The sequence below is a fragment of the Microtus oregoni genome, unplaced genomic scaffold, assembly GCF_018167655.1.
Source record: "Microtus oregoni isolate MIOR12 unplaced genomic scaffold, Mior012 000036F_ref0000092, whole genome shotgun sequence".
In the NCBI taxonomy this organism is placed as follows: Eukaryota; Metazoa; Chordata; class Mammalia; order Rodentia; family Cricetidae; genus Microtus; species Microtus oregoni.
In genome coordinates, this window is record NW_024543095.1 from 3792236 (window position 1) to 3807961 (window position 15726).

Here is a 15726-nt window from a genome sequence, read left to right on the forward strand (position 1 = left end):
AAATAAACAACAAATCTGTAATCCCAGCTATTCACTCAGGAACAGCAGCAGTAGGGTGGAAACAAGAGACCAACAAGGGCAATGTAGCTAGATGTGTCTCAATCTGGTATTCAAAGAGGGAAGGGTGAGGTTACATACTAGGCCGAGTATTCGCTAGTGTGCCTGAGGCCCTGGACCTGTTTACAAATGCTGGGGGTGGGGGTGGGGATGAGGCAGTGTACTTTCGGGTAATCAATGTGCACCTAGATTTAGGACAGTTGCACTGCAGCACAGTTCCTGAGCCTCTTGCCTGACTTTTCCAGAGTCTCATGATTACAAGCAAGCACCTGTGTGCACAGTTCTAAATGTGATCGTTTTGTATGAAAGAAAAATAAAAGAATTATGAGAACCCCCAATATACTTGTGTCTTTTCCCCCCACAAAATTCTCATTTATCCAAAGGGTCTTTTATTGTTGATGTTTAGAGTAGCTTTTTTTCTTTTTTTGAGACACTATGTAGCTTTACTATATAAACCAGGCTGGCTTCGAATTTACAGAGATCCCCTTGTCTCTGCCTCCCTGAGAACCTGGGTTAAAGGCATGTTCTATAAAGTCAAGCCAGAACAACTTTTTATAAGTTAATAAAAATACTGGAGGATTTAGGGTTAAGAAATTAAGTACTAGAGTTTTCTTCAGGACACCTATTCCATTACTTCAAACACCAGTGTATAAACATATTATCTTAGTTTTATATATAAAACTAATATATTTTATAGCATATACTAGTGATATATATGATTAGATATCAGTATACAATATCATCTATAAATGCTAGCGTTATATATATATTTGTATATATATTATATTTATGTAATTTTTTCAGAAACGGACATGATTAAAATATTTTTGCTATCTTTATAGTCAGCAGACATAATTACCTGGGAAAGCCAATGAAATGGCAAAAATCTGTCAACTTAAACACTGGTGAGGGCAAAGGGCAAAGCTATCCTTTTCAATAAATCTCGAGATTCACAAGACTCCACATAGAAATCATAATCTCCACATAGAAAACCAATATTTTTGAGAATTACTTCCACGGTCAAGAGTTGTAAATAAAATGGAACGTGTTAGATGGGCGGTGGTGGTGCACGCCTGTGATCCCAGTACTTGGGAGGCAGAGGCACGTGGATCTCTGTGAGTTCAAGGCCAGACTGGTCTACCGCTTGAGTTCCAGGACAGCCAGGGTTAGACAGAGAAACCTTTTTTTTTTTCAAAAAAACAAAACAAACAAAAAAACCGAGCACTTGGGAAAAAAAAAACAACAACCCTGTTTTCCACGAATTCCTAGATATTGAGACTCAAGAGTTAGAGATTTGTTAGTAAAAGGTAACTCTGTGTAAGGCGAAGGGAAGCGGTCTAAAGAAATAATAAGAGGGGCATTTCAACCTAGGGGGCACTTTACTCTAAATATCTGTTTTGCCTAGCAAATGTTTTCGCGTCTTCAAGGCTTCCTTGGACTTCAGGAAGCTAAGGACTCAGCCGCCACCTGGCGACGCCTGACACAGGCAGAGTCCCAGCCGCAGCAATTAGCAGGGCGGAGGCGTCTCCTTTAAGAAGCTGACTCACGTGGATGCTGTGTTGTGTGCGCTCAGCTGGGATGGGGGCGGGTCCTCAGTCTCAGCACATTGGCCACCTTGGCCGAGGAGGCCGAGTTAGGCTCCCTGATTGGCTGTAAGAATGCGAAGTGTCGAATTAGGGGCGGGACGAGCGGCGATGAGCCCGCCCATCCTCTGCGGCTACGGGGCGGGGTGGGCGGCGGAGTGTTGGGGAGCAGGAGTGGGGGGGAGGGTGAGCCAGGAAAGGGGCGGGGCGCGACGGAAGGGGCAGAGTGCCAGGGCGAGGGGCGGAGCCTAGACATGAAGAGGGCTGTGGGCCAACCGGGAGAGCCGCCTGAAGGGAGGGCGGGGCCACGCCGGGTGATTGACGCCGAGGCCCGACCGGGGAGAGGCGGGGCCAAGGCCTGACTAAACCTGAAGACTTGGAGGCCGAGGGGCTTCGACCCAGCTGAGAAGCGAAGAGCCGCTGGCAGCGCCGATCTCCCCAGCGCGCAGGTGAGTACGGCGGCAGGGGCTGAGCTCGAAGTCGGCGGAGACCCGGAACCCTCGGGCCGGCGGCTTCGAAGCCTTCGGGGAGCGGCCCGGGGCGGGGGCCCAGGCAGGAAGTGCCTCTTCCCCCTCGCCACTCGTCCGGGGTCCCGGCGCGGCCACCAGGGCCCGTAGGGACCGGAGAGCCGCGGGCCGGGCCGTCGCTCTTTGTGAGGCCGTGGCGCGGCGGCCCCCGTCGGCCCGCCCCCGCCGCGCAGCCGAGCGCCCCCGCGAGCCGGCAACAGACGCGACCCCTTGGCGACCCGTGGCCCCCACCCGCCTCCCCGCCACCCTCGGGGACCGACGCCGCGGCCGCCGCTCCGCGGACAGCTGGCCCGGTGACACCCCCATTTCCTCGGCCGCCCCGCCCCCACGGCTGCCGTCCCCGCCGCCGCAGCGTCGGGGGCGCGCCCGGGCTCCGCTCCGAGTCGGCCCGCGGGCCCGCGCTCCAGGGCCGCGCTCGCATCCAGCCCGCTGCGGAGAGGCCGGACTCGCGCCCCGGTGCCACGGCTGAGGCTTCTGCCCGCTAAGGTGTCAGCCCTCTACCATCCTGCCCTCGGGTCCCTTCGCACTCGGGGCGTGGGGACCCGGCTGGGGGAGCCCGCGCCCGCCCAGCTGTTCCGCCTGTGTTTGTTGTGCCGAGGACGCCCCGCCGCCGCCGCGCTCTCCGCCTTGCGCCAGGCGATTGGCTGGCGGGCATCACGTGGGCGCGATCAGCTGGGCCGGCTGCGGGCGGTCGGCCAGGCGGGGACCCCAAAGCTGGCTGGGGAGCCCACCTGGAGGCTCCTCCCTGCTGGCGGAGATAGGCACACGCCTGCGCACCCCTGGATTTCACGCTGCTGGGCAGGTAAGTAGGACGGCGGCGGAGTATTGCCAGCGGGAGTGGGACGCCGCAGTAGTACAAAGGTCTGGTTTATCCTGACGCCAACTAATCTCCCTTTGGAGTGGCTGTCAGGGAAGGTGTGCAGCTCATTTATTTTTAAACTTTTTTTCTGTTTACAGAGCCCTGTTGGAAAGCTGAGGATTTTTATTTCAGGTGCCCTGTGACAGATGGAAAAATCTCGAAGTAACCACAGTCTTAACCTTGCTTTTGGAAAATAAGTGAACTTGCTGGTGAAGTAGCAGGCACCATAGGAAGCCCGTCAGACAGTTTTGCAAGCCACACCGTCAGGGTTTGCTGCTGCCTTCCAACATAGAGGAAGTCAAAGTCTTTCAGTGTTTCTAGGGTGCATATTTGTGCCAGATGTGAGATGCCTTGATGTATTCTTTTGCTAAGAATTAGTCTCATAGTGTATTAGGTAAGAAGGAGATTCCAGAAAATGTGAACTCTTCTGTTAGGAAGCTACCAATTTAGTAAAAGGTTACAGACCGATGACTTGAGAAAAACCACGACGCTAAATGTTGGGATGTTATGAAATGAGTGTTATAAAAGTTCAAAGATGAGACAGTGAGACACCAGGAGGAGGAAGTCACAAGTATTCTGAAGAGAATGACATTAGGCCTAGAAAATGAAAAGCCAGTGGGTTATTTTGGCCACATGGGCTTAGGAAAAGCAGCCTGGAACTTTTACAAATGCAGGAAGATGGAGCATGTTCGATTTGACGGACGTGTGTGTGTGTGTGGATATGTGCACACAGGCCGGTGTGTGTAGTGAAGCACAAGGTATTTGTACTCTAGAAGGACTCCCTTGTTTTTCGGTAGAGTCCTAAATCCGAAGGCCAGGCTGGCCTTAAACTCTTGGCAAACCCTCCCTTATTGGCCTTGGTGCTCGGATTCCAGGTGTGCCAGTTAATGCCCGCTTCATGCCTTCACCTGGCCTCTTCAGTATAGATTTTCCCCTTAGTTTATGTATAGAAACCATCTTATCTCGGAAAGGCACACAGTGAAATTCATTCAATTTGTGAGGAAAACCAAATTGGATTTTTAACAGTGACTTTTCTAAGCACACTTGGTTAATGTATGTGACTTCCTCTAAAAGAACATCTACTGGAACTTTTCCTAGTCTCATTTGTCTTCTCTGTCAACTAAGGCGATTTAAAAACAAAATTAAAAAAAAAAAAAGAGGGTGGTGATAAGACCCTGCAGGTAAAAGTGCTTGATGAAAGTCTGACGGCCTTACTTTTAGTTCAGGGATCCACGGTAGAGAGAACCTCTTCCACAAAGCTGTCCTGGTCTCCATGTGCCCCACACAATTAACTAAGTCCAATAAAAATGTCTAAATTTAATAAGGAAGTGAGACCTACTCTACACCCTATGAAAAAGCCTATGGGATGTGAAACTACTAAATATATATTCATGAGATGTGAAGGTAGTCCTAAGTGTATTTATCTAGCCTCTTTTGTTTTGGAGTGCCTTGGTAGTTATGTAACTATGTAAATTAATACTATTTCCCTGATAATGTCGTATGGTAACAAATGTGTAATTTGGGAACTGTTAAGCTAGACATGAATTTGCTATTTGGCACTTCACTCTAGAAACCAAACTATATTGTAGCCATCCAGCAAGAAGCTTTCAGTATTGTATCACAACAAACAAGGGGATCATGTTTGTCTTGCCAAGTTGTTTTTGGGGAGATAACCAGCTCAGATTATTTGCTGACTCATGACTAGCTGCTGAGTTATATGACTGGTCTTATTTTCTAATGACTAAGCAGTATTCTAGAAATACAGTCAGTATGGAAATTGTTTAACAAAACAAAATAAGGCATTATCTTATGTGAGAAGATCAGACATTTACTTACCGTCAAATGAAGACCCAGTCCCACAAGCAGGACATCATTTGGCCCAGCAGAGTGACTTGATACTGTTCTCTAAGAGGATGGCATGGCTTTCTTATGTCATTGATACTTGACTCTTGCTAACCAAGTACAAAAGTAAGAAAAATTGGGCTGGGGATGTATCGTTGTGGTACATGTGTTTTCCTAACATGCACAAGGTATTTGGTTTGATTTCCAGTATTACAAAAAGGAAAAAATAGATTTTATAGATTGAATTGTTGTTTCACCATGTAACTTTTAAGTATAATATTGTAAAAAATTGCTATGAAAATAGTTAATGAAACTGAAATAGCATCACATGTTTATTACAGTATTGATAATTATTCTAGCTATTAGAAGTTTTATGGTTTTTTTTTTTGATTTTTCGAGACAGGGTTTCTCTGTGGTTTTGGAGCCTGTCCTGGAACTAGCTCTTGTAGACCAGGCTGGTCTCGAACTCACAGAGATCCGCCTGCCTCTGCCTCCCGAAAGTTTTATGGTTTTTGTTCTTTCCTTTGTTCTAGAGAGAAGAGACTGAAATCCAAATAGACACTCATTTATTCACGTGAATTCATTTTAGCAGAATCAAAACCAAACTTTTCAAAGGGGCAGATTTTTGTAACTTCCCATACTGGAACCCTGTGTACCAACCTCCTTATACGCACTTCTCTTTCCCATCTGGTGCAATGAAAAAACCCCTCTGCTCTGTCCAGAGGGGGTGGGAACACTGTGATGGGTGTTTGAAAATGCCCCAAAGTTACAATTCCTGAACTAAGGAATATTCTTTCTGAAGAGGACATTTTTGCAAACAGATGCCAATTGTTCTCCCTGGTATTTTTAGAGCTCGGAAGTGGTATCTCCTTAGGCTAAATCCATTTGCCAGGATTGAGACCACACTGGATTATTAATTATAGGGAGGGCAGGTACCTATTTTAAGACTAAAGTTGAGACACTAAGAACTTGACATCTTAGGTTTCTAGCTTTCGTCCAGTTTATAATTTCTGTTACCTGGGTATTTAACGTGGCTGTAATTAACAGGAGGTTTAGTTTAGAGCCTAGCTTGGCTCCTTGTGAGAAGTTAACATGGGACATATTTTCATGCCTATAAACTAGAGTAATGGATACCTACTATAAGAATTATCACAGCTAAGTGATAAAGTACTAAGTACAGTGTCCCGTACACTGGGCATACTTAGGTCTGAGGCAGAGTCTGCACTGGCCAGGTCCAGACAGTTGTGCTGACTCTTAGCCTTTTAATGTCTCCTTAAGAATAAAGTGGCTAGCCGGGCGGTGGTGGCGCACGCCTTTAATCCCAGCAGATTGGGAGGCAGAGGCAGGCGGATCTCTGTGAGTTCGAGACCAGCCTGGTCTACAAGAGCTAGTTCTAGGACAGGCTCCAAAACCACAGAGAAACCCTGTCTCGAAAAACCAAAAAAAAAAAAAAAATAAAGTGGCTTTCTTTGGACTACTGTAACTGAACAGTATTGCCCAAGTGATTTATAAACAATAGGAATTTATTTGTCTTGCTCCCAACAAAAAAGCACTTGTTTCCTGGTTTATTGATGCCCCTTTAGATGTGTCTTCATGGTAGAAAGGCAAGGCAGCCCCATGGAGCCTCTGTGAGACCCCAATCCTCTAATGAGGATTCTGTCTTCATGACCCAGTTACTCCCCAGATGCCATCACATTGGTGACTGGGTTTCAATGGACATGTTTTATGGGAACACAGATTTTCAGGATATAGCAGTAGGATTGTAATTGGTGACAGCTATAGTACTGAAGTACTGTTACACTTTTTCAAACCTTGTAAAGCTAAGGCTTACTGGGATCTAATGACCATGCAGTGATTTTTGTTGACAACATAACTTTTTTTTGGCAAACAAGAACTATATAGTTACAAATATATATGTTTATATGTAAATGGCAATCACAATCAGGAATCATGTAACATAAAGTTCTTCCTAGATATTTTTAGTCTTGGTAATGAATCATATAATTGAAGCCAGTAAAAATACTCGGGTAGAGTAAAAAATAGAATAAATTTGAAGCAGCAAAGAAGGCATATTAAGTCTATTTACCCTCAGTACCAAATGGTCGGTCACAGCTATTCCTGTATTACTGAGCCAAAGATAGAATGATGTAGGTAGATGGAATAAAGTTCATTTGGAACCATGGCATCTTCCATGGTATCATCTAAGGTCAATCTAGAAATAGAATTGTTTCGTTGTAGTTAAAATTTAAAATAAATCGAGTCTGATATTTGAAAGTTGGAAAGAAAATTACCTTTAAAACAAATCCCAGAAACTGGCTGAAGCTAAATGACCACACTGAGAACTGTGAAACTTTGCTGCCGATCCTTCTCATTAAACAGTTAATGTATAATTATAAACATAACAAAGTCAGCTGTTGACATGTGTGTTGAATGCCTCATTTATATGGAGAGTCATAAACTGAAACAGTGGTGCAAGGATCAGACAGGAAAAAATACTTTTGTGAACCACAGTGGATAATGAAAAATAAATTAGGATGGGAGAGAACAACAAAACTGCTTAACACAGTCAGTTTCTATGGGAAAATTTGTTGTGTATTCTAGACCTGACCCCAGCCCCCAAAGTACAGGCCTTTCCACCCCAATTTCACTCTGTTTTTTTAAGGTTCCTAATTTTTTTGTTTCTTGTTTGTTTAGAGTGTGTGTGTGCGTGTGTCCCCCATGTGTAGGAGCCTGTGCAGGCTATAAGAGGATATCAGATCTGGAGCTGGAGTTACGAGCTACTTGACACTGGTGCCGGGGACAGAACTTGAATCCCCTGCAAGAGCAATAAGTGCTCTTAATCTCTGACCTGTCTCTCTTGTCTCCAAATTTTATTTATTTTAAGATTTATGTCTGTGATCAGCCATGTATGAGTAACCAAGAAGATTAGAAGAGGGTGTCAGAGTCCTTGGAGCTGGATCTACAGTCAGTTATAAGCATCTTGATGTGGGTGCTGGGAGCTGAACATGGGCCCTCAAGAACACCAAGTGCTCTTAACTGCTGAGCATCTCTTAGCCACCTAGAATTTTGTTTTGTTTTTATTTTTAAGACATGCCTTTTGTGTGTAGTCCTGGCTGTCCTAGAACTCTGGCTTTGAACTCACTGAGATCCACCTAGGATTAAAGGTGTGCACCACTACTGCCTGCCTTAGCATTTATTTTTAATTAATTTGTGGTGTAAGGAGTGAGTCTGTGGCTTTACACATACTAGGTGATTACTGGCCTGAAAAATAGGGTTTTTCCCTGGGTGCTCTGCCTCTACTGCTGAGATTGCTGGGATCCATCACCAATTCTGGCTCTTCAGCTCACCTTTTAAAAATTAATAAGAGCTTGTATATAGTTCAAATGAAATCCGTCAGTTTTGTTTACTGCTATATTTCGGGGCTGATGAATTCAGCTTAACAGGCCTTTAGCTGCCACCCTGAGCGCCCCCCCCCCCCCGTATCTGGGGTGTGTGTGTCTTGGAAAAGCAGTATGTTTAAGGACTATAAAAGTAAGGAGTAAGCATCGCCAGAAATGCGATCCGAAAGTTAACCACCATAGCTTAAGTCTGGTGTAAGGGTTTACATGTTGTGGCTTTTCTTCCTTTAAAAAGCAAAACAAAAATATAGTAGTCTTAGTCTTATGTAGACTTTGCTGTCCTGGAACTCTCTCTCTCTCAGACATAACTCGAACATGAACTGATACATCCTGCCTCTGATGATATTTGTTACTATATTAGGGTTTTTTTGTTTTTTTTGTTTTTTTTGTTTTGTTTTTTTGTTAATTGGTTTTTGTTGTTTTTGAAGACAGGGTTTTTTTGTATAACAGTCTTGGCAGTCCTGGAAAACTCCCTGTGTAGACCAGGCTGACTTTGAACTCGAGGTCCACCTGCCTTTGCCTCCTAAGTGCTGGGATTAAAGGCATATGCCACCAAACTCAGCCTTAGATTCTTTTTCTTTTGTTTGTTTTTGTTTTGTATTTCAAGACAAGGTTTCTCTGTAGCTTTGAAGCCTGTCCTGGAACTCATTCTGTAGACCAGGCTGGCCTCTGCCTCCCGAGTGCTGGAATTAAAGGTGTGTTCCCAGCCTAGTTTCTCTTGGTTAGTATTTTTTTGTTATTATAGAGTGGATTTCATTATGACATTTCAAAGGTATCATACTTTGTTTTCACCCCATTTCCCTCCTGTGTTCCCCCCTTCAGAATGATTCTTCTGATGACATTAGGATTGCCTAAGGGCTGGAAAAGTTCATAAATCTAAGAAGAAATAGAGTTTCCTTATTAGTTTGTAATTACAAACAAGTATTTGTATTTACAGATAAGTCTGGATCCCTGCCTCCTCTAAAGGAGAGCTGTATCAGTTCTGCTCACCATTTAACATATTAGTAAATACTTGAAACATAGGAACTGATAACACCCAGAAACATTTTAAAATGAAACCTGTAGTATATTCTTGAATATAGCTAGAGATTTAAAAATACTTCAGGTGAAATGGGTTGCAGCAGATTTAAGGGATTGATTCTTGCCTCTGTAACTCTTGAAATATTAAAGTGTGGCATGTCCTGGTTTCAGAAACTTGTTTCAAAGCTTTGTAATTTATTAAACCAGCAATCACCTAAATTTCTTAATGCTGTTACGTCATAGCTGGAAAGTCCATTTTCTCCTTTTCTGTCCTGGTTGCTCTAACCTCAAGCTAGCTAGGTCTGCACCATGCCCCCTCCTTTGTGGGAGGCAGTGGAGGGTAACGGAAGAACTTTGTCTTGGAGTTTGTGGAACTGCGTTCCAGCTACTATTCTGTGGAGTGGGGTGCCGGGAGGTGAGACCCTCCCAGAACTGTGAATTTTAAAGTAGGTGCTCAGTAGACTTTAGACTCAGACTTAATGAAGTTAGTGCTGTTGGCCCTGGGTAGTGGTCGGTACACCAGTGACCACAAACCTATCAGTTCACCTCTTCCTCTCAAGCCACATGTCCCCTTTTGTTTTTATTTTTGTCGTATTTTGTGTGTAAGTGTGTGGTGTTGGGGTAGAAACTCCCGGATACCAGTATGTCAGGCAGGTGTTCTGCCAATGACCTGTATTCCCAGCCCTTTCTTGTTTTAAATTGCATTCTCTTCTGCTCTTATCACTGCATCTGTGCCCCATATTTCCGAGTCTTAAATTATATACCACATGCTAAGAATGTAGACTAAACGCTAGTACTCTTTTTTTCCATACTTATATGTGTGGGTTTTTATTTGCCTGCATGTAGGTCTGTGCCTTTGGAGGGTGTTGAATCCCCTGGAGTTACAGTTGTGATCCTTTATATGGGTGCTGGGAATCAACCCCAAATCCTCTCCAAGAGCAGCCAGTGCTCTAAGAGCATAGAGCCATTTCTCTAGCCCCTTCGGTGTCAGTGATTTTGTGTGTGTGTGTGTGTGTGTGTGTGTATACATATATAAAACAAAATTCCATTTTCCTTTTGTTTGTTCCTTACACCAACCAAAAGAGAAGTGATACTGTTCCTCGGTGTCACCTAGCATGCTTATTACTGCTATCTTGGGGAGTCTTGTTCTTTGTTCACTGTGTGGACTTTGAATCCCTTTGTTCAGTGTCAGATATTTCACAGGACAGGTGCTAGAAAAAAATTTAGATTATAGTACATAAATAACCTATAACACCCCCTCCAATAACTGCTCCCAATTCTTTTTAATAATGTGTGTTTTATATTTTTCCATTTGTTCTAGGTTTTAAGAACTTTACCTCTCAAAATGGGCAGAATCTTCCTTGATCATATCGGTGGTACCCGTCTGTTTTCTTGTGCAAACTGTGATACGATCCTTACCAACCGCTCAGAACTCATCTCTACTCGGTTCACAGGCGCCACCGGTAGAGCGTTTCTTTTTAACAAGGTTGGTAGAAAAAAGCTTCATTCTTACATATCTTCAGTGGATGTATTTGACAGCAACACTAGACTATTCCCTCAAGGGTTTACAGATACCAGGAAATATTAGAATGGTGGCAGAAACCTACGGAAGTGGCTGCCTATTAGCGTGTCTCTGGGATTTTAGGGTAACATTACTGGTACATGAGTTTATTTTTGTATTTATTTTTATAAAGCCTAAATAAAGAGTTAGAAGAAGAGAGACAGGGTGTTGTAGCATCTGTGTAATATCCCGGTACTTGGAAAGCTGAAGCAGGAAGATTGCCACAAATTGGAGAACAACCGAAGACACAGTGAGTTATAGACCAGTTGGACCAGCTTCAGCCACACAGTGAGACCCTGTCCCAAAACAACAATAAAGAAGGATGGGTCTCTGACTCTTTGGGAAATGTTCAGTGTAAAGATTTATTACTCACAGAATTTGGAGAAAAGAGGTGAACATACCCATCTTCTCTCCCTTCTGTGTCACTGATCCGTTAAGGAGCCAGCTGTTGCAGCTTACTTGTTGGAAGTGAATCTAGCTGCCTTCTCTTGCTGTATAATTAATGATTGTCAGCCAGCCTTCTGATTGTCATCTGGCTTCCTTGGGTCTACCAAAAGGAAAAGCATTTGCAGGTTTGCAAATGTGTGTCTAGTTTGCTTAGTTTTGAAATTTTGAACCTGTTTTGAGATTAGTTGATATGATTGCGTACCCTGGAGCCTAGAAAAGTTGAATTTTCATATCTTTTAGGCTAAAAAAAAACAGATCTAATCTTGTCTTAAGTGAGTGTTTTCAATAGGTCAGGTTAACTTTTTGCTAGAATTTGTTCCTCTGTTCCGTGAGTGAAGAATCTTCTCTCAGAGAGTCAGTAGTGTGTTCCTTTTACAGAGGAGGGGTTGACACTGGCAGGCGAGCTGCCTGTTAACTGTAAACAGTCTTCAGTCTCGCTTACTCATTTACTTAAATAGTCTCTTGTTTTTGTGTTAAAGTGTCAAGGCTAAATAGCTGGAATTAAGACTCTATAACCTTTAAAGCCAAAATTATTTACTATTAATCTTTTAGAGGAAAGTAAAGCTTAGAGGATTGTTGGGTATTTAGAATGATTGGAAATTCTCCAGATTATTTTAGAATCCAATTCATTATTCATTATCTTTGCACTTCCTTGAAAATTAATGTGTTGCATTGAATAGCTTGTGGTAGGTTAGCCTATCCTAACCTGTTTGTGTATATATGTATGTTTTCAGAAACAAATATAATACTTTATGAAACACTGATGATGTAATAGGTTCTTTGATTATCTAACATTTATCACTACAGACTGAATTAACAACTGGATTCAAACTTACATCCCACACCTTCAATTCCAGACCTTTTTCTTCACTACAACCAGAAATATAGCTACCATATATAAATGGCGAGACTAGGACTTGTGTAGTACTTATAAAAGATTGAATTAGATTGGGGACTGGAAATATTGCTCAGCAGTTAAGAGCCCTAGTTGCTCTTGCAGCAGACTCAAGTTTGGTTCCTAGCATTCACAACCATCTGTAACTCTAGTTCTAGGGGATCCAATGCCTTCTGACCTCCACAGGCACTAGACACGCATGCATATATGTGGGTAAAACACTCATCCATAGGGAAGAAAAAAAAACTCTTAAAAAGTTCCCAATTTAGATACCCAGTACAGTGCAACAGTGCAATTTCCAGCTTTTTCTGTCTCAGAAGCATTCCCTTCTTCCTTCCTTTTTTTTTTTTTGGATGTGTGTTGTTGGTTAGGATTTGAGACAAGAGTCTCATAGCTCAGGCTGACCTGAAACTGACCTATATGGGTGAAGCTGACCTTGAAGCCTTTCTTTCTTGCTTCTGCCTCCCAAATACTAGGATTAAAGGCCGAGGGGCACAAGCCTATCTCCGCATCTCTTAAAACCAACCCTGGGTGGCTATCATGAGTGTAACTAACTACACTTGCTTGGCGGTTTGTTGTTTTGAGGCAGGGTCTCACTTTGTAGTGAGGCTGCTCTCAAGCTCATGATCCTCCTGCCTTGGCCTCTCCACACTGAGATCATGGGCATGCACAGCTCTGTAATATTTAATTGTGCATACATTTGCTTATCGTCACAGTTGCTGGCTAACTTACATGACTTTACAAGGGTTTTGTGTGTATATGTATATTTTTTTTTCTTTAGGTAGTTAACTTGCAGTACAGTGAAGTTCAAGATCGGGTCATGCTCACTGGCCGCCACATGGTTCGAGATGTGAGCTGCAAAAACTGCAATAGCAAACTGGGATGGATCTATGAGTTTGCTACTGAAGACAGCCAGCGTTATAAGGAAGGCCGTGTGATCCTGGAACGTGCACTAGTTCGAGAGAGTGAAGGCTTTGAGGAGCATGTACCATCTGATAACTCTTGAAGAAAAAAGATAAATCCGTCTTTTCCCAGGTCTCCTTCACTGAAAACAGAAATCTACTTACATACACTGTCACCTTAGCATCAGAGTCGGATTCATGAACTGCAAACAAGAGGGTGTGAGAATCTGAGATGGAACCTTTCTTTCTTTTCTATTTTGTATTTCCCATCCAACAGCAGTTTGTAGAGAGAATTTTTGCAGATGCCGTTAATTTTTTCCTTTTGTTTACATCTTGAGGCAGATGAGTCTGCAGTTATGTGGTGGGTTGTGTGAGGGGAAACTTGGCCCCTACAGTGAAAAGGAGTGTTTTTTTGTACATTTTGCGTGGAGAATATGTTAAGAGCATGGTTTTTAAATTTATTTGGGCTTTGTTTTAAACTTTCTTTTAAACCCAGTTATTTCACTTAATTTGCTAGCTTCAAGAAGAGATCCGAATCTGTGCCCAGCGCTGGAGGCTCAGTGTTAGTGTGGCTTGTGCTGGCCAGTGTGCCATATTCTTGTTGGAGAGGAACTGTAGCACCAGAACCCATTCTTCCTTGTCAGTCCTGACCCACGATGTCACCACCCCTAGTTACTTGTCACCAAACACGTGGTGTTGATTGGAGATTTCCTGAAATGGGGCAGAACTGCTTGGCTGTCTTTCCCATGTAACTTAAGCATAGTAATATAAATAAAGTGATAGTTGGATGTTTTGGTCCTGTGTTACTTCTAAAAATACCTTATAAAAGAGCAGGAGTTTGGTAAGTGATTTTCTTAGTAGTTAGTTTTCTCACTCTAAAGCTACGTTGACTGTGTATAAGGTATTTGTGTAAATGGAAGCATACTGTTTAAACCCACAGTATTGCATTTAGAAACAGTTGAACAGAAGGTCAGTGTGCATCCTTGCGTAAAACATTAATCTGCATCTATTCTAAAAGAAGGGGAGAAAATGAAGCATCGGATCTAAAAATACTGCTTCACAAGGTGTTTCAGCCTTCCCCTCATTTGTGAGTTGACTTTGATAAGTCTGTAGGCCCTAATAGTTTCTTCAAAGGACTGGTCCTTAGCATCATTTTTCCACACCGTCCCTTTGGAAGTTCACCAATCGCATTTGAACTGCACTTGATATCTTCTATTGGTAGAGGTCAGGTTTTGACTCAACTTAATCCTAAATGTATGACATTACAAGGTATCAGAATATGCTGCTTTGTCCAGTCCAGTTATAGGCAAACTGGTACTTTCGGTGGAATAAAGGACATTGAAATCAGCTAGTTATACAAATGAACAGATGAACATTTGTATGCTCAGTAGTATCCAGGTTGGCTAATAAAGGAAATTTGCCTGAGCTGAAAAAGTGCAATCTTTCTGTCGTTGCTATTAAAAGTGATTTGAGTACAGTAAAGCTTCTCATACTTGGCTTTGCACACTTGATTAGGGGTATAGTTGCTGATTGAGTAGGGACAGTAATAATACTCCATTTACAGTGAGTGAACTCAACTGTCTTCAACTTGAACAAAACCTTCAAGATGTAAGAATAGTATTTGTTTCCACTGATTTCCACACTGGCCTGTGATGATATGCGGATTCCTAGTCGCATGCCTCACCTACAGCACCGTGTTCATTGCTGTCAAAATAAAGTATATTTTGTTGTGCATTGGTGCAGAACTGTTACTTATTTTTTTACTGATCTAGTCGGTGACCATCTTTGTCATTTTTGATCTTTAAACGTAATATTTATTTGTTTTGAGATGGTGTCTCACTGTGTAGCCTGACTGACCTGGAACTTTCTTGCTTTAATAGCAGACTGGTCTTGAATCCACTACTGAGATTTCAGGTGTGTACTACCACACCCAGCTGACTCTGCTTTTGAACAGCTATTACTTATTTTGCTTGACAGTGGTAAAGTGATAGTCAATTTGCCATCATTAACTTATTTTGCCATAGCTACAACTGGTTTAGTATGTATGAAAATTTCATTTGTTAATATAACTAAATGTCACACTGATAGAACACTCGGTGTCTGGCAGTTTGAGCAACAAGCTACTTTTTACAGCCTTCATTTTAAAGACTTGAATGTGCTGGGCTAAGATGTGGCGCCATGGCAGAGTGCTTGCTTAGTGTGCTGGAAGACTTGATCGCTCGCACTGCAGAAACAAAGATCCCATTTCGCGGATGTTTTACAAATTGGAGGAGGGTCTGGAGAAAGTCAGTACTGCTCTTCTAGAAGACCTGAGCTCAGTCCTTAGCACCCAAATCGAGCTGCTCAGAACTACCTGTAACTCAGCTCCAGTGGAGATTCTGGTCTCTGAAGGCTTTTGCAGTCATATACACATCCCCCCCTAGTACTCCCCCAACACATACACATAATGAAAAATAAGCCTTAAAAAAACACCTAATAGTTTTTAATTGAAGGATCTAGTCAGGATGGATTATTTACAGAAAATCAAATGGGAACATTAGTTACCAGGAATAAATGGGTATGATAGTTCACACCTATGACACGAGCACTTCAGAGGCCAGGCTGCAAGTTTAAAGACTTCTGGGTTTCAGACAAT

At 42.9% G+C, this 15726-nt stretch overlaps 1 protein-coding gene across 4 annotated transcripts; it reads left to right on the forward strand.

Moving 5' to 3' along the window:
* The first annotated feature begins 1935 nt into the window (after positions 1–1935).
* Ypel5 (yippee like 5) lies at positions 1936–14823 on the forward strand. Of its 4 annotated transcripts, none has more exons than XM_041631244.1 (3): positions 1936–2089; positions 10608–10772; positions 12971–14823. In XM_041631244.1, exons 2-3 carry the CDS (start codon positions 10632–10634, stop codon positions 13193–13195), a joined length of 366 nt encoding a protein of 121 aa, XP_041487178.1. In that variant the 5' UTR covers positions 1936–2089; positions 10608–10631; the 3' UTR covers positions 13196–14823. The 4 variants fall into 4 exon arrangements, with proteins under 4 accessions (XP_041487178.1, XP_041487181.1, XP_041487179.1 ...); XM_041631247.1 differs by lacking the exon at positions 1936–2089 and adding an exon at positions 2687–2969; XM_041631245.1 differs by lacking the exon at positions 1936–2089 and adding an exon at positions 3126–3188.
* Positions 14824–15726: the final 903 nt, after the last annotated feature.